Source organism: Macaca nemestrina, chromosome 11 (assembly GCF_043159975.1).
Source record: "Macaca nemestrina isolate mMacNem1 chromosome 11, mMacNem.hap1, whole genome shotgun sequence".
Taxonomy (NCBI): domain Eukaryota; kingdom Metazoa; phylum Chordata; class Mammalia; order Primates; family Cercopithecidae; genus Macaca; species Macaca nemestrina.
Genome location: NC_092135.1, coordinates 129672923 through 129690557, shown reverse-complemented (window position 1 = coordinate 129690557; position 17635 = coordinate 129672923). Strand labels below are relative to the sequence as shown.

At 51.7% G+C, this 17635-nt stretch overlaps 1 protein-coding gene across 1 annotated transcript; it reads right to left on the bottom strand.

Annotated features, from left to right (window-relative positions):
- Positions 1–5186: 5186 nt before the first annotated feature.
- On the bottom strand, positions 5187–6605 carry TEX44 (testis expressed 44). Its single transcript, XM_011728140.3, has one exon. The coding sequence runs from the start codon at positions 6567–6569 to the stop codon at positions 5331–5333; it is 1239 nt and encodes a 412-aa protein (XP_011726442.2). The 5' UTR covers positions 6570–6605; the 3' UTR covers positions 5187–5330.
- Positions 6606–17635: the final 11030 nt, after the last annotated feature.

Here is a 17635-nt window from a genome sequence, read left to right as displayed (position 1 = left end):
CCTCTAGGTGTCAATACGAGCCCCTCATAAACACTTTGATGGGAAAAAGTGTGCTAGCTTGCCACTTTTTCTTTTTTTTTTTTTTCTTTTTTTTTTTTTTTTGAGACTGAGTCTGGCTCTGTCGCCCAGGCTGGAGTGCGGTGGCCGGATCTCAGCTCACTGCAAGCTCCGCCTCCCGGGTTCACGCCATTCTCCTGCCTCAGCCTCCCGAGTAGCTGGGACCACAGGCGCCCGCCACTTCGCCCGGCTAGTTTTTTTTTTGTATTTTTTTTTAGTAGAGACGGAGTTTCACCGTGTTAGCCAGGATGGTCTCGATCTCCTGACCTCGTGATCCGCCCGTCTCGGCCTCCCAAAGTGCTGGGATTACAGGCTTGAGCCACCGTGCCCGGCCACTTGCCACTTTTTCTTTTGAGATGGAGTTTCACTGTTGTTGTCCAGGCTGGAGTGCAATGGCGCGATCTTGGCTCACTGCAACATCCGCTTCCCGGGTTCAAGCGATTCTCCTGCCTCAGCCTCCCGAGTAGCTGGGATTACAGGTTCCCACCACCACACCTGGCTAATTTTTTTGTATTTTTGATAGAGACAGGGTTTCACCATGTTGGCCAGGGTGGTCTCAAACTCCTGATCTCAGGTGATCCACTGTCCTCAGCCTCCCAAAGTGCTGGGATTACAGCACCGTGCCTGGCTGAAACTCAACATTTCTAAAAGCAAACATGGCTGGGACAGTGGCTCATGCCTGTAATCCAGCACTTTGGGAGGCCAAGGCAGGAGGATTGCTTGAGCCCAGGAGTTTGAGACCAGCCTGGGCAACGTAGCGAGAAAAAATTGTAAAAACAAAAACAAGGCCGGGAGCGGTGGCTCACGCCTGTAATCCCAGCACTTTGGGAGGCCGAGGTGGGCGGATCACAAGGTCAGGAGATCAAGACCACGGTGAAACCCCGTCTCTACTAAAAATACAAAAAATTAGCTGGGCGCGGTGGCGGGCGTCTGTAGTCCCAGCTACCCAGGAGGCTGAGGCAGGAGAATGGCGTGAACCCAGGAGGCGGAGCTTGCAGTGAGCCAAGATCGCGCCACTGCACTCCAGCCTGGGCGACAGAGCGAGACTCCGTCTCAAAAAATAAAAAAATAAAAAAAAACAAAAAACAAACAAAAAAACAACAAAAGCAAACAAAAAAACAAACACATGATCTAGTCCTTTCCCACCAGCCTCCACTAACCCTTTCCTCATGTCCCACCATCTGTCAGGGACACCTCAAGTCTCCTAACTGCCCAGGCTCAAGCCACCCAGGAATCATGATGGTTATTTTCCTGGCCCCTCAATCCAGCTGGTCACCTGCGATGTCTCCTTTCCCTTTGCTTTGCCACCCCTACCTGCCAGCCTGAGTGCCACAGGTCTGGACTATCTCTTCATAGAGCAGCCCCCACCCCCATCACCCTTCTGCACAAGGGTGGCACCATCGCCATGCTGCCAGGCCTTTGCCCTTCTCTCTCTAACAGCAAAGACTCAGCTCAGGTAACTGCCAGCTCAGGTAACTGCCAGCTCAGGTAACTGCCAGTGTGCAGCTGCCGCATCCCCATGTTCACTCCCCTTGTAATGAAGTCATGAATGCCCTGGCACACAGCTGCGCAGGCCCAGGTCTGCGCAGGCCCAGGTCTGCAGTAATCATCAGGACGACTGTGACCACATAGCACTCGACTACGTGCCAGGCACTGTTCTAGGCACTTGACACATTAACTCATTTAATCCTCACAACAGTCCTGTGGGAAGGTACTATTATCGCTTTGTAGGTGAGAAAACTGAGCACGGGAAGTTGAAGGTGACACAGTTTGTGGGAAGGAGAGTCAGGATTCAAGACAGCTGGACCCAAAGGACATACTTGCTACCACTCTGCTGGCTGTGGGCCCAGCATCCTTTCCCCTGGGAAGGCCCCAATTCTGGTCTGACCCTGGCCCCAGGCCAGGTGATGAGAGATTTCATTCCTGTGGCCTCAGTGATTGGTTCAGGGGAGGGCACAGGCACCAAGCCAGGCCCGGCAGCATCCTCCCCCAATTCTCCTGCCAGAGCCAGTGGGAACAAGCTTCTCTTTTCTCGGAAGGTGACTGAGCCTCCTGACCACGAAGGGGGCCAGCCCCGGGGAGCCAAGTCGGAACGGCAGAGCCCTGAGGACCAGGGTGAGCCCTGGCCCTGGCCCGGCCCAGCCCACACCCGGCCGTTGTGCTGGTTGACTCATCTCTTTGCTTAATCTGGTTTGAGTTAGGTTTCTGTTCCGTCTGATGGCTGGTTCACCCTTGTGGTCTCGGGTCTAGCAGTGCTTGGTACATAGTGGATGTTCAAAAAATGTTTGTTGAGGCCGGGCACGGTGGCTCACGCCTGTAATCCCAGCATTTTGGGAGACTAAGGAGGGTGGATTGCCTGAGGTCAGGAGTTCGAGACCAGTGTGGCCAACGTGGTGAAACCCCAACTGTACTAAAAATACAAAAATTAGCTGCGCATGGTGGTGCGTGCCTGTATCCCAGCTACTCAGGAGGCTGAGACAGGAGAATTGCTTGAACCCAGGAGGCGGAGGTTGCAGCGAGTCGAGATTGCGCCACTGCATTCCAGCCTGGGTGACAGCAAGACTCCATCTAAAAAAAAAATTTTTTTATTGAAAGCATGAGTGAGACCGGGCATGGTGGCTCATGCCTGTAATCCCAGCACTTTGGGAGTCTGAGGCGGGCAGATCACCTGAGGTCAGGGGTATGAGACCAGCCTTGCCAACATGGCAAAACCCCGTCTCTCCTAAAATACAAAAATTAGCCGGGCATGGTGGTGCATGCCTGTAATCCCAGCTACTTGGGAGGCTGAGGCAGGAGAATCACTTGAACCAGGAGGCAGAGATTGCAGTGAGCCGAGATTGCACTCCAGCCTGGGTGACAGAGTGAGAATACATCTCAAAAAAAAAAAAAAAAAGAAAGAAAGAAAGCATGAATGAGCACATTTTGAGGTCACCCTGGCAACTAGATTGCCCTCTGCAGTGGGCCCTAGTTGCTCACAACCACCCCCCAGCACCCCCACCATGCCTACCTCGGCTTTTGTTCTTATTACGTCTGTCTAGGAGGCATCCTCCTTCTCTCTTTTAGGGACTGGTTTAATTGGTTCTTTGAGAATCCCCTGATTACTGGGATCTAAATCTACAATCTCACTCCTCTGAATTAGTTGCTTTCATGACGTGGGGACAGTTCCCGTTGCACCTACAGAAAGTGGCAGCTCCTGGGCCGGGCAAGGTGGCTCATGCCCATAATCCCAGCACTTTGAGAGACCAAGGTGGGCGGATCACCTGAGGTTAAGAGTTCAAGACCAGCCTGGCCAATATGGGGAAACCCCATCTCTGCTAAAAAATACAAAACCTTAGCTGGGCATGGTACTGGGCACCTGTAATCCCAGCTACTCAGGAGGCTGAAGCAGAAGAATTGCTTGAACCTGGGAGATGTAGGCTGCAGTGAGCCGAGATGGTGTCCCACTGCACTCCAGCCTGGGTGACAGAGCGAGACTGCATCCAAAAAAAGAAAAAAAGAAAGTGGCAGCTCCTGGAGGAAGCAGGTATGCACACCGGGCTCATCTTTGTATCTACCTTGGGGCCTGGCATCACCCTTCCTCATGTGAGCCTTCTTCAGCGCGGGGTGGGGCTGGTGACATGGGTCCCTGATGCATGCCAGGTGTGCTGTGGTGGACAGTGAGCACATACACCCTAAAGCAGGCAGTTTTGCTGCCTGGGGTCCTGAAGAAATGAGGGCCCTAGATTTTCCCAGAGAAGCAGAAATCCAGATTTTAACGCAAAATCTTTTTTTTTTTGAGATGGAGTCTTGCTCTTGTCACCCAGGCTGGAGTGCAGTGGTGTGATCTTGGTTCACTGCAACCTCTGCCTCCCAGGTTCAAGCAATTTTCCTGCCTCAGCCTCCTGAGTAGTTGGGATTACAGGCCTGCACCACTATGTCCACTTAATTTTTTTGTATTTTTAGTAGAGACCAGGTTTCACCACGTTGGCCAGGCTGGTCTCGAACTCCTGAGCTCAAGTGATCCACCCACTTCGGCCTCTCAAAGTGCAGATATGAGCCACTCCACCCGGCTGTAAGATCTATTTTTTAAATGCTAGCGATTAGTTTACAATTGGAGAAGCACTATGTAGGTCAAACAACCCATCAGTTGGCTGGCTGCGGCCCCAGGGCTCCCATTTGGAGACTCTGCTGGGAACCAGGAAGGACGAGTGAACCATCCGTGGCCAGGGCCGCACATGAAAGCGTGCGGGTGAGAGCTGCTGAGGGCACTCGGCTAAGGGTGGGGCCGGAGCGGACATCCAGCTGGGGCATCACTCACCAGGTCACACCACCGGGTGCTGCACAGGGTCTAGCCAGAGGGTGGGCTAACGGCTTCCGAAGCAGATGGCTGCACCATCGCTGCACTCAAGGCTGGGCCTTGCTAATGCTTTCCCAGATGCATATCTTCACAGACAAGAGTAACCACCATGTAAAGAGACCTGGATCTAAGGTGAGCAACTCATCCTAGTTTTCCTGGGGTTTTCCAGTTTTAAATATGAAAGTCCTACAACCCAGAAACCCCCTTAGTCCGAGGCAAACCGGGACAGTCGGTTTGCTTAGACTCCTGCTCCCCCTGCACCCCCAGCTCATCGGAGGATAATGATAATGGCAGCCACCATGTGTGGGCTTATCAAGTGCCAGACACCATGCATTATGGCCTGCATCGCTTCCCTTCTGTCTTATAACAGCGTCACGGTATGGATTTATTCTCTCCTTTCTACAGCTAAGTAGGCTGAGAGTGACGTGATTCGCCCAGGGCAAGTGCTGGCGCTGGAGTTTGAACCCACATGGCTTGACTCAGCACTGTCAATGGTACAGCCTCTTGTGCCTCTCAGCCTGAGCCTGCTGGGCCAGCCTAGGCCCCAGGGAAGGCTCCTCAGAGCTTACCTGGGTGGAGGTTCAGTGGGGATGGGTTTTTGCAGGTCTGAGATACCCCCTACCACACTGCCCCCAGCTCTGCCCAGGCTCTTCTGTGTCTGCACATTTGCCCCCAGCCCCTGAATGGGACAGCCTGAGAAACCCTCAGGAGACATTGTTTCCACCACACCCTGAGCCCTCCTGTCCTGTCACTGTTTTGTTGCTCACTGCATCCCAAGGGAGGAGGCTGGTGCTTAGAAATAAACGCTCGCTGGTGATTTATTGCATGGGCTGGGGGAACCGTCCAGAGCAAGAATGGGCAAGGGAGCAGGGTGTGAGGGTCCCAGGGATCTCTGGAGGTCACTGAGCCAGGGCTTCGGGGGTCCCTGTGCAGGGATCTAATCATAGTTGGGGTCAGCCTGGAACCGGCGTGGGGTGAGGTGGCTGGTCAGGTAGCGCACGGCCGAGCGGATGCCCTCCACCGTCCTCTGCTCCACTGTCTCCAGCACATGGGTGAGGGTGCGCAGGGCTGAGCCAGTCCCTGACATCAGCCCGGAGGAGAAGGCTGAGCTGACGCTTCCCAGCAGGCTGGGGACCGAGCGCAATCTGGGCCCCGAGCTGTGCAGCAGATCTGCCACGGTGCTGTGGCCGGAGTCCAGGAAGCCTGTGGCTATGGCCATGCCCATGGTGGTCTCGGACCACACCAGGATGTCTGCCAGGGAGCTGATGGAGCCCTCGCCCCTGCCCAGCAGACTGGTCATGGAGCACATGTAGCCATTCTCCTCACTGGCCATGTACAGGCTGGGGTCCAGGGGCCTCCTCCCCAGGGCCACCTCGTGGGGGCCAGGTGACGGGGACACACTGCCTACTGGAGGTGGAGGGAAGAACCAAGCCTGCAGGTCTCCTAAGCCATCCACCACATTTGCCCCCATTGCCACTGGGGACTCATCAGATGGCAAAGCTTCAGTTTCAGGGTATGGGGCCTTTGGATGCTCAGCTTTCTCCTCAGCAGCCTTGGTGGTGCTGGCAGCCTGAGGGCCATGCTGGCCATTGACACCTGCGGTGACGTGGTCAGCATCACTCCCGACGGGCTGAGCCTCCGTGTGCTGGGTGAACTGTGGCTCAGCACTGGGGGCCAAGGGGGCTGACTCCGGCTCTCTCTCAGGAACACTCGCCATTTGTGACGTCTTGTCCTTACCCAGGAGGTGACTTGGGAAAACCACTAGACTCTGACTTGTCCTTGTGTCTTGAACCTGCCTGTCCCACGTTGGATTCTCAAGGCTCATAGATGTTTGCAGGGGACTTGGGTTTTGGCTGGGAAGCAGAGGTGTGATTTTTCCAGGTGTCTTCTGGCCATGTTCTGGAACAACTGCACCCTTGTCTTTGTCTCCAGATGTTGACATGGCCTCGGGGGTGGCCGTCTTGAGTGAGGCCTGATCTATATCCTGCTGGTTGGTGGATGCGGCAGAGCTGCTCACCGCCAAGACATCTGTTGTGAGTGGGACCTGACCTTGGGGCCCTCCTGCTGGGCTGTCCTTAGACACGCTGTCAGCCACGCTGCCCAGGGGGGACCCGGGAGTGCCATGTATGGGGCTGCTGGTGGAGCCGGCCTCTCCCGAGGGCTCTCCTGGGGTCATCTATGCCCTTTGCTATTTGTGGCAGTTGGAGGGAGTGGCTGCAACCCAGCTGGGCTGAGTTGTCCAAGTGGTGAGGTCACAAGGGACTGTGGCCACTGGTGATGTCACAGGTACCCGTAGAGCAAGGGTCTTGAGCTTCTGGAGCAGCCTTCCAGGTGGGCTAAGTCTACGGGACAGTTTGTTGCCAACTTTGCCGGTACATAGGGAAAAAATGACAAATGTTCTGGAAAGGGCTGGAGGCTTGTGTACAGGGGCAAGTACAGCCACAGGGCCACAGGAGTGAGAGTTGTGACTTTGACAAATGAGAAGGGATGCAGATGTTGATTTAGAACAGTGTTTATAAGGGACCCCTCCTGGCACCTCTCTGTCTATACTGGTGTCTCAAGACCCCAATTTAGGCTGGGCATGGTGGCTCACTCCTGTAATCACAGCACTCTGGGAGGCTGAGGTCGGGGAATCACCTGAGGTCAGGAGTTCGATACACCTACTTGTGCTTAGCTAGGCACGGTGGCTCACGCTGTAATAACAGCACTTTGGGAGTCTGAGGCGGGCGGATCATCTGAGGTCAGGAGTTCCAGACTAGCCTGACCACATGGAGAAACCCCGTCTCTACTAACAATACAAAATTAGCCGGGCGTGGTGGTGTGTGCCTGTAATCCCAGCTACTTGGGAGGCTGAGGCAGGAGAATCGCTTGAACCCGGGAAGCAGAGGTTGTGGTGAGCCGAGGTCGCACCATTGCACTCCAGCCTGGGCAACAAGGGCGAAACTCCATCTCAAAAAAAAAAAAAAAAAACCTATATTAAGAAGATGGTTGGAGAGGAAGACTCAGTCTGTTGTGTGTGTGCTTCTCCAGGGGTTATCGGTTAACATTTAGTGACAGCTTATGGGCAGGAAAAGGCGCGTAGCATCCTTCCCATCATCCGTCAACTCTGGGTAGGTACCGTTCTACTAGTATACCAGTTTACACACAGGCACGCTGAGCCTCACAGAGAATAAGTGACTTACTCAAAGCCACACTACTAATAAGAGCTGAATCTGGGATTTGAACCCTGTCTGGCTTCAATACTAAGCTTTCCAGCACTCTCTCTTACCCAGGAGGCATATTAAAAATGTTCAATGAGGGGCTGGGCATGGTGGCTCATACCTGTAACCCAGAACTTTGGAAGGCCAAGGTGGGAGGATTGCTTGAGCCCCGGAGTTCAAGACCAGCCTGGGCAAAGTAGTATGACCCTGTCTGTACAAAAAATAAAACAAAAATTAGCTGGGCATGGTGGTGCATACCTGTAGTCCCAGCTACCAGGAAGGCTGAGACCCAGGAGGAGGATTTCTTGAGCTCAAGAGTTCAAGGCTACAGTGGGCTATGATCACATCATTGCATCCCAGCCCAGGTGACGGAGCGAGATCCTGTGCCTTAAAAAAGAAAAAAGACATATCTAATGACTGGCATGGTAATGATGCTGGCTGATGCAGACAGGGGCCTCCCATTAGAACCGGTTCCACCACACCAGCAGGTGACAGCTGCTGTCAGCGCTGAGCTGTACCATCAGCAGCATGGTCATATGTGTATGGAAAATTCCCCTCCCTGAAACTCTCTGCCCTTGTCCTCTCTCCTGCTGCCTCTCCTGGCTGGCTCCCTCCGTCCTCCACTGCTCTGGGATCAGGCCTTCCCTTCAGACTCCTTTTACTGACTCAGCCCAGCCGGCCTCCACCTTAACCCTCTGAGGCTGGCTGCACTTCTGACACCAGGCTTCTCGCTCACTGAGTGTTTATTTTCACCGCAGATACCCTGCCGCCACCTCAGAGGTCACAGGGCAAACCCAGGCTTGTTGGAGTGTGAGGGGCCAATGAGTACAGCCTGTAGCTTGTGAAGGAGTCCTAGAGAGAATGATGGCTGCCCATCCCAGATGACCTTCTTCCTTAGTGTCAGACAATTGCTAAATAGAAATTATAGGAGGCTACTGCTTCGGATGAGGCTCCTGCACCAGGCCCCAGCAGACTGGACTAAACGTCAAGATGGGGTCACTCACACTGAGGTTCCAAATCACCGGGAGACAGAGATGATTGCCAGTTTCCCAAATGGGCCAGTTTCTTTTTTTGAGATAGAGTCTTGCTCTGTTGCCTAGGTTGGAGTGCAGTGGCGTAATCTCGGCTCACTGCAACCTCTGCCTCCCGGGTTCAAGCTATTCTCATGCCTCAGCTCAGGCTGGTCTCGAACTCCTGGCCTCAGGTGATCCACCCATCTCAGCCTCCCAAAGTGCTGGGATTACAGATGTGAGCCATCTCGCTGGGTATTTTTTTGAGACAGCATCTTGCTCTGTGGCCTTGGCTGGAGTTCAGTGTGTGATGGCAACTCTGAGCTGAAACAATTCTCTTACTTCAGCCTCCCAACTAGCTGGGAATACAGGCACACTCTAGCACACCTGGTTAATTTTGTTTTTACTTTTTGTAAAGATGGAATTTCACCATGTTGCCCAGGCTGGTCCTGAATTCCTGGGCTCAAGGAATCTGCCCTCCTCAGCCTCCCAAAGTGGTGACCTGCCTCGGCCTCCCAAAGTGCTAGGGTTACAGACGTGAGCCACTGTGCCTGGCTGACTTAATGTTTTGATGTACGTTAGACTGTGAAATAATCACTACAATCAAGCTAATTAACATATCCATCACCTCACATCATTTCCATCTCCCTCCCTCCTTCCCCTCTTCCTTCCTTCCTTCCTTCCTCCCTCCCTCCCTTCCTTCTTTCCTTCCTCCTTCCTTCCTCCCTGCCTCCCTCCCTCTTTCTTTTCTTTTTTCTTTCCCTTCCTTTCCCTTCCCTTCACTTCTCTTCTTTTCTTTCTGTTTCTTTCCTCTTCCCCTTCTCTCTTTTTTCTTTTTTTTCTTTCAACAGGGTCTTACTCTGTTGCCCAGGCTGGAGTGCAGTGGTACAATCATAGCTCACTTCAGCCTTGACCTCCTGGTCTCAAGGGATCCTCCCACCTCAGCCTCCTGAGTAGTTGGGACTACAGGTGTGTGCATCATGGCTGGCTAATTTTTAAATATTTTGTAGAGATGAAGTCTCACTATGTTGCCCAGGCTGGTCTTGAACTTCTGGGCTCAAGCAATCTGCCTGCCTTGGCCTCCCAAAATGCTGGGATTACAAGCATGAGCCACCACGCCTGGCCATTTTCTTTCTTTCTTTCTTTGTGTGTGTGTTTGTGTGTGTGTGTGTTGAGAATAGTTAGAAAGTTTTTGATGTCCCCTCATGTGGCCCACTAAAACCATCATGCATTTTATAGGCACCGAGGACAAACTCTGTATTTGGAATTCAGTTTTTGATTCTACATGTTGCACTTTATGTTGACCCTTGTTACATTTCATATGCTTGGGCCGGGCGTGGTGGCTTATGCCTGTAATCCTAGCACTTTGGGAGGCCGAGGCGGGTGGATCACCTGAGGTCGGGAGTTTGAGACCAGCCTGACCAAAGTGGAGAAACCCCATCTTTACTAAAAATACAAAATTAGCCAGAGTGAAACTTCATCTCAAAAAAAAAAAAAAAGTTTCCATATGCTTGAAAATCTGTGCCAAGGAAGACTCCAGTGGAATGAAGAGGCACTGATGGCAAAGGCAGAGAGATTTATTAAAATTGGGAAACAAAATATAAAGGATTATTTATTTGTAAAGAAATATTAAATGAGATTAGTATAGAACAAAAGATATTTATTCTGGTATGTGGACAATATATATTTCAGATATATTCTGTACATAAATAAAATACAAAATAAAATATATATGAAAGTTTTTTCCATCTTAACTTAGTTCAAAACTTTCCTACTTTTAGTTTTTTTTCTTTTCTGGTGAAAAGATATATATATATTTAGAATTAGCCAGCCAGACTCAGTTTAGATGATCCCGTTTTTGTTTTTTTTTGAGATGGAGTTTCATGGACTCTTGTCACCCAGACTGGAGTGCAATGGCGAAATCTTGGCTCACCGCAACCTCCTCCTCCCGAGTTCAAGTGATTCTCCTGCCTCAGCCTCCTGAGTAGCTGGGATTACAAGGCATGTGCCACCATGCCCAGCTAATTTTGTATTTTTAGTAGAGATGGGGTTTCTCCATGTTGGTCAGGTTGGTCTCGAACCCCTGACTTCAGGCGATCCGCCCACCTTGGCCTCCCAAAGTGTTGGGATTTCAGGCATGAGCCACTGCGCCTGGCCTTTTTTTTTTTTTTTTTTTTGAGACAGAGTTTCGCTCTATGGCCCATGCTGGAGAGCAGTGGTGCGATCTCAGCTCATGGCGACCTGTGCCTCCCGGGTTCAAGCGATTCTTCTGTTTTAGCCTCCCGCGTAGCTGGAACTACAGGAGCACAGCACCACACCTGGCTAATTTTTTTGTATTTTTAGTGGAGACAGGGGTTCGCCATGTTGGCCAGGCTGGTCTCCAACTCCTGACCTCAGGTGATCCACTCTCCTTGGCCTCCCGAAGTGCTGGGATTATAGGTGTGAGCCACCGCACCCAGCCACATGATCTCATTTTTGTTGGCAACATCCAAAGCATCATAATCAGCAGCCAGTTGAACATAAGCCTTCTCTCCATCAGGCCTATTCAGGGTGCTGGCCGTGGCCACATCAATGTCATAGAGCTTCTTCACAGCCTGTTTGATCTGGTGCTTGCTGCCTTTGACATCCACAATGAACACAGTGTGTTGTTGTCCTCTGTCTTCTTTGTGGCCAACTCAGTGGTCAGCAGAAACTTGAGGATAATGCGGTGGTCAAGCTTGTTTCTCCCGGGGACGCTCTTCCGGGAATATTTGGGCCGCCTCCAGAGTCGCAGTGTCTTGGGCCGCTGGAAGGTGGGTGATGTGCAGATCTTTTTTTTTTGTGGCTGTGGACACCTTTCAGTTCTGCCTTCTTGGCTTTCAAAGCCTTTGCTTTGGCTTCAGTTTTAGGAGGGGCAAGAGCTTCCTTCTTTGCCTTTGGCATCATCTTGTAAAAAGAGTTCTCTACCTTTATCATGTAGTTCTCGTAAGAGGAAATTCATCTCAAATAATTTGTCTTTGCTTTCTTTTCAATTCCTTTCTCTCTCTCTCTCTCTCTGTCCCATTTTTTTTCTTTTAAGACAGAGTCTCACTCTGTCATCCAGGTTGGAGTGCAGTAGGATGATCTCGGCTCACTGCAACCTCCGCCTCCCAGGTTCATGCTTCAGCCTCCCAAGTAGCTGGGACTACAGACACTTGCCAGCATGCCTGGCTAATTTTTTTTTTTTTTTTTTTTTGAGACAAAGTCTTGCTCTTGTCCCCCAGGCTGCAGCCTGGAGTGCGGTGGCGGGATCTCAGCTCACTGCAACCTCCGCCTCCCAGGTTCAAGCAATTCTCCTGCCTCAGCCCCCCAAGTAGCTGGGATTACAGGTGCCTGCTACCACGCCCAGCTAATTTTTGTATTTTTAGTTGAGACGGGGTTTTGCCATGTTGGCTGATCTTGAACTCCTAACCTCAAGTGATCCACCTGCGTCAGCCTCCCAAAGGGCTGGGATTACAAGCATGAGCCACCGTGCCTGGCACTCAACTCCTTTCTCTTGGGGAGAATGACTCTCCAATTAAATAATTAAATACTCTTATTTTAGGGTAAACTCAGTTTATGGAATATTATGCGGCTGTATAAAGCCTCCACAGAAACATGGAGAAAGATTGTTATATTACTTTAAAAAGCAGGAGGTTGGGCATGGTGGCTCACACTTGTAGTCCCAGCACTTTGGGAGGCCAAGGCGGGAGGATTATTTGAGTCCAGGTGTTCGAGGCTACACTGAGCTGTAATTGCACCACTGCACTCCAGCCTAGGCAACAGAGTGTGACCCCATCTCAAAAAATAAGGCCAGATATGGTGGTTCATGCCTGCAGTCCCAGCACTTTGGGAGGCCAAGGTGGGTGGAAGGAGACCAACCTGGGTAACATGAAGAAACCTCATCTCTCCAACAACAACAACAACAAAATTATCCGGACATGGTGGTGTGCACCTGTGGTCCCAGCTACTCTGGAGGCTGAGGTGGGAGGGAGGATCACTTGAGCCTGGGAGGTAGAGGTTGCAGTGAACTGAGATTGTGCCAATGCGCTCCAGCCTGGGTAACGGAGTGGGATCCTGCGTCGATAAATAAATAGATACATAAATAAAATTAAAATATGAAAATAAAAAAATTAGGACCAGGTGTGGTGCCATGCACCCATAGTCCCAGCTACTTAGGAGGCTGAGGCGGGAGGATCACTTGACCTGGGAGGTTGAGGCTGCAGAGAGCTAGGATAGCACCAATGCACTCTAGCCTGGGAAACAGGGTGAGAACTTGTCTCAAAAAATAAGATCTTTTAAAAAGTGGGATGCAATATTTTATGCACACTGTGTGTATTTGCCCATACTCTTTCAGCTGGAAGCTATAGAAACCCAAATCAAATTGGCTTCTTTAAAAATAACAAAAATCAAGAAATTTCTTGGCTCGCAGGAACCTGTAAAGCCTGGAGGAAAGGGTCTACGCAGCAGATGCTCATGATGCTGTCAGGGATTCAGTTCTTTCTCTTCTCTTGGCTCCCTTTGTCATTGATGGCTAGATTTTCAGGAGATTTCTTCCATGCAGAGGCTTCTAGCGCTCCAGGCATCCTTCCTAAAAGCTCAGGCCAGTTCAAAGAGATGCTGGTCTCCTGTGGTTTCGGCAAATCTCAGGACAGGCTTGTGGGCTCCTGGTGTGTCTCAGAAGCAATTTCTACAGCATCCTGGTTGCTCAGGCCTGAGTCACGCGACCACTCCTGGCATGGTTGTTGGGGGGGGTGTGGCCCCACCCTAACATAAGGCCTGTGGAAGGTAGTGGAATTGTTCCCAGGAGGAAAACTGGGGTGCTGTTACCAAAAGAAGGTGAACAGTGAACTGGATGCTGGGCTGGAAACATAAACTCCACTAAATGATAATGACAGACATGTGCAAGAAAGGCTGTTCATTGAGGGAAAGTCTGGCAGGAGATAGAGCAAAAGGTCCAGAAGAGGTTCTGATTATGGTTTATTGTTTTTTTTGTTTTTTTTTTTTTTTGAGACGGAGTCTCGCTCTGTCGCCCAGGCTGGAGTGCAGTGGCCGGATCTCAGCTCACTGCAAGCTCCGCCTCCCGGGTTCACGCCATTCTCCTGCCTCAGCCTCCCGAGTAGCTGGGACTACAGACGCCCGCCACCTCGCCCTGCTAGTTTTTTGTATTTTTTAGTAGAGACAGGGTTTCACCGTGTTAGCCAGGATAGTCTCGATCTCCTGACCTCGTGATCCACCCGTCTCGGCCTCCCAAAGTGCTGGGATTACAGGCTTGAGCCACCGCGCCCGGCCTATTGTTTATTGTTAACAAAATCACAAAACAGGGCCGGGTGTGGTGGCTCACGTCTGTAATCCCAGCACTTTGGGAGGCCGAGGCGGGTGGATCACTTGAGGTCAGGAGTTCAAAACCAGCCTGGCCAACCTGGCGAAACCCCATCTCTACTAAAAATATAAAAATTAGCTGGTGTGGTGACGTGCGCCTGTAATCCCAGCAACTCTGGAGGCTGAGGCAGGAGAATGCCTTGAACCCGGGAGGCAAAGTTTGCAGTGAGCCAAGATCGCACCACTGCACTCCAGCGTGGGCAACAGAGTGAGACTCTGTTTCAAACAAACAAACAAACAAACAAAAAAATCAGAAGACACATAGAAGCAAAAAGTTACTACATATAAATAAAACATTTAAATCACCCCAAGAAATATGGTGGACTGAGTGGGAAGCCTGCTATCTCAATGCACACACACACACACACTCACACACACTCACACACACTCTCACTCTCTTCAAACACAGAAATGCTGGATAAAATGTGGTCCACAGTAGGTAGGTTAAATACCTAGCTGAGCTAAAAAGAATGGGAGACCCCCATGTTCCAGAAGGGTGGACTTAGACAGGGGTGTCTTGTGAAGACGGAGCCGTGGCCTCAGGGTGCCATCCAGATTGCCGTGTGTGGAGCATTTAGCAGGGCCCTGGCTGGGCTGACTGAGAGGGGACAGGCCACTTCGAGAATCCGGCGAAGTGCTGCCCACCAAACGGGAGAGGGGCAAGGCTGTGTCCTCAGTCCAGGCCCTGAGCAGGGCTGAAAGCCTAAGACAGTGGAAGGAAGCTTCTGCCTGTCGCGTGGACGCCGGTGGAAGCAGCTGCCCTCTCAGAACCACAGACCTACTGGGGACACCCAGTAAAGTCCCCAGCCCCACAGAGCTGCGCGTGGTGTGCGTTGCAGTCAGCTGGCAGCCGGCGATGGTGCACCTCTGTGCCCAACTTGGAGTTCAGTGTCATCAGCTTTGGTGGAATTATTTTCACCACTGAAAGTGGCTACAAATCAGAGCTACTCCCCCCACAACGAATCGTGGTTTCCTCGAATAGCACTGATTATGCTGTTTCTCCCAATGGTGTGGCTGTTTGCCTTGCCCTCTGGAGGGGGCAACCCTGAGGGTTCCCTGTGGAGGAAGACCATGCCCTATGACTCCCCAGAGTCCCAGAGAGCAAGGCATTCTAGTTTTGTGGCTAACATGTAGCCTTTGGAGCTGGCTGTCTGGGTTCGAATCCTGCCTTTGCTATAGCTAGCTGTGTAATGTAAGGCAAGTTACTTAATATTTCTGTGCCTCAGTTCCCCTAAACATAAAATGGATATAATAATAGTCCTTACCTGTGGTGTAATACAAAGTATATATTTGGTCTTTGTCTTAGGTTCCTGGCACAGAACTCCAAAAACCTTTGAAATTTCTCTTTTTATTTTTTGAGACGGAGTCTCGCTCTGCTGCCCAGACTGCAGTGCAGTGGTGCAATCTTGGCTTACTGCAGCCTCCGCCTCCCCGGCCCAGGCTGGTCTTGAACTCCAGGCCTCCAGTAATCTGCCCATCTCGGCCTCCCAAAGTGCTGAGATTACAGGCCGACGTGCCTGACCTGACATTTCTTTCTTTTTAGACGGAGTCTTGTTTTGTCGCCCAGGCTGGAGTGCATCTCGGCTCACTGCAACCTCTCATCTCGGCTCACTGCAACCTCCGCCTCCTGGGTTCAAGCGATTCTCCTGCCTCAGCCTCCCGAGTAGCTGGGACTACAGGTGTGCGCCACTATGCCCAGCTAATTTTTGTATTTTTAGTAGAGATGGGGTTTCACCATGTTGGTCAGGCTGGTCTCAAACTCCTGACCTCAGGTGATCTACATACCTCGGCCTCCCAAAGTGCTGGGATTACAGGTGTGAGCAACCATGCCTGGCCCGGCCTGATATTTCTTGAGTGATAAATAGGAGTGTCTTTTTTTTTTTTTTTTAAATAGAGACGAGTCCCTGATGTCACCCAGGATGGATTGTAGTGACTATTCACAGGTGTGATCATAGTGCACTGTGCCTTTGAACCCCTGGCCTTAAGTGATCTTCCAGTAACCCCCGCAACGGGTTCACCTTGCCTGCTGCCTAGAAGGAGCCAATTTCAAGACAGGGGAATTGCAATAGAGAAAGAGTAATTCACACAGAGCCGGCTGTGCTGGAGATCGGAGCTTTATTGTTACTCAAATTAGTCTTTTGGAGGCCCGGAGAGTTAAGGAGGCCTGTGCAGAGTCCTACAGTGGCGGCAGCAGGGTCTCACATGTTGCCCAGGCTTGTCTCGAGCTCCTGGCCTCAAGAGAGCTTCCCGCCTTGGCCTCACAAAGTGCTGGGATTATATGTCTTTAATACAAAGCAGCTTTTACATTTAAAAAAAAGTGGTGGGGATCTCATCAAATGAGCTCAAGATTCTCTCATAGTGAACGGCTGCCTATGGTGATATCCATAGCTAGGAGCGGACTGAGAGAGCTGACACCCTTGCCCCCCATCTTCAAACAAGGAATCGGAGACCCAGGGTGGGGGTGATCAGGGCAGAAGCAGAGCCCCATCTGTCCAGGCTCTTCACCCAAGGAAGCAGAGGAGGTACTCCCAGCCTCAGCCCACTTTCCCACAGCCTCACCCCACCCCTCCCCTTCAAAGGATCCTCCAAGCCAGACGGTGGCCTGCATGGGGAAACAGGGGAGGAGGAGGGGCTGTGGATATTGCTATCTCCCTATCTGTCCCTGCCCTCCAGTGCTCACCCCAAGTGCCCCAGTCCCAACATCCAGAAAGTGAGGTCTCAGGGTCCCTCTCCCAGCAAACCACCATGGCCTGTGCAGGAGCCCTTTCTTTCTGGGAACGTGCTCTTAGCTTGTGGCCCCTCATTTTGGGGCTGGCCCTGCTGGGGTTGTGCCAACGGGCTGCTGCTCCACCATTTCACACGGTGACCTGGGTGCCATGTACTAGCCATCCTCTTCCAACAAAGAACACTGATTTTCAGATATTTCAGGGGGCCTGGCCCCAGTCTAGCTCTGGGGGTGGGTTCCTGTGGTCTCAGCCATTTCCCTGGGCATCACTGGCTCAGGCCCCTGCTCCGGGACTTCATGCAATCCCGGCTGTGGAGTCATGAGAGCAAGGGGAGGCTCCCTGGAGCCCATCAGGGATTTCCTCACTCATTGGGAGGCCCAGGAAGTCATGGTCTTCCTCTCCCCCTATAAATGATCACATCCATTAGGCCTCTTGTGACCACAAGGGCATCTGGTCTGAGAAAAGCCCTACATAGAGAATGGCCTAACCAGGGAGATTGCAGAAAAGTAGGGCAAAGCCTTGATCAAACTGCACCTGCAGCCACTCATCATAGATTTCCTATGATGGGAGGTGATTTGTTTCCGTGTTGCTTCAGCTAGTTGAACCAGGGCTTCTTGTGACTAACCACCAAGGGGACCCTGAGAAATAGCAGCCCTAGCCTGAAAGTCACCCAGGGAACCTGAGTGGCAGGGTCCCACCACACGCCTCTCTGGGAGCATCCTGGCTCCTCCGGCTGCCATGGCTGCAGCTCTTGGGTCACCTCCCTCCTGCTCTGGGTGTTGGAACCCTCCATCCCTAGACCCTTGCCTACACTGGTCTATAAATCACTCCCACAGACCCCTCTCACACCCGTCTGCGGAGCCTTCCTTGGCACTGCCCCTCACCTATGACCAGATTCCTCACTTAAATTCAGTATGGAAAGACTCA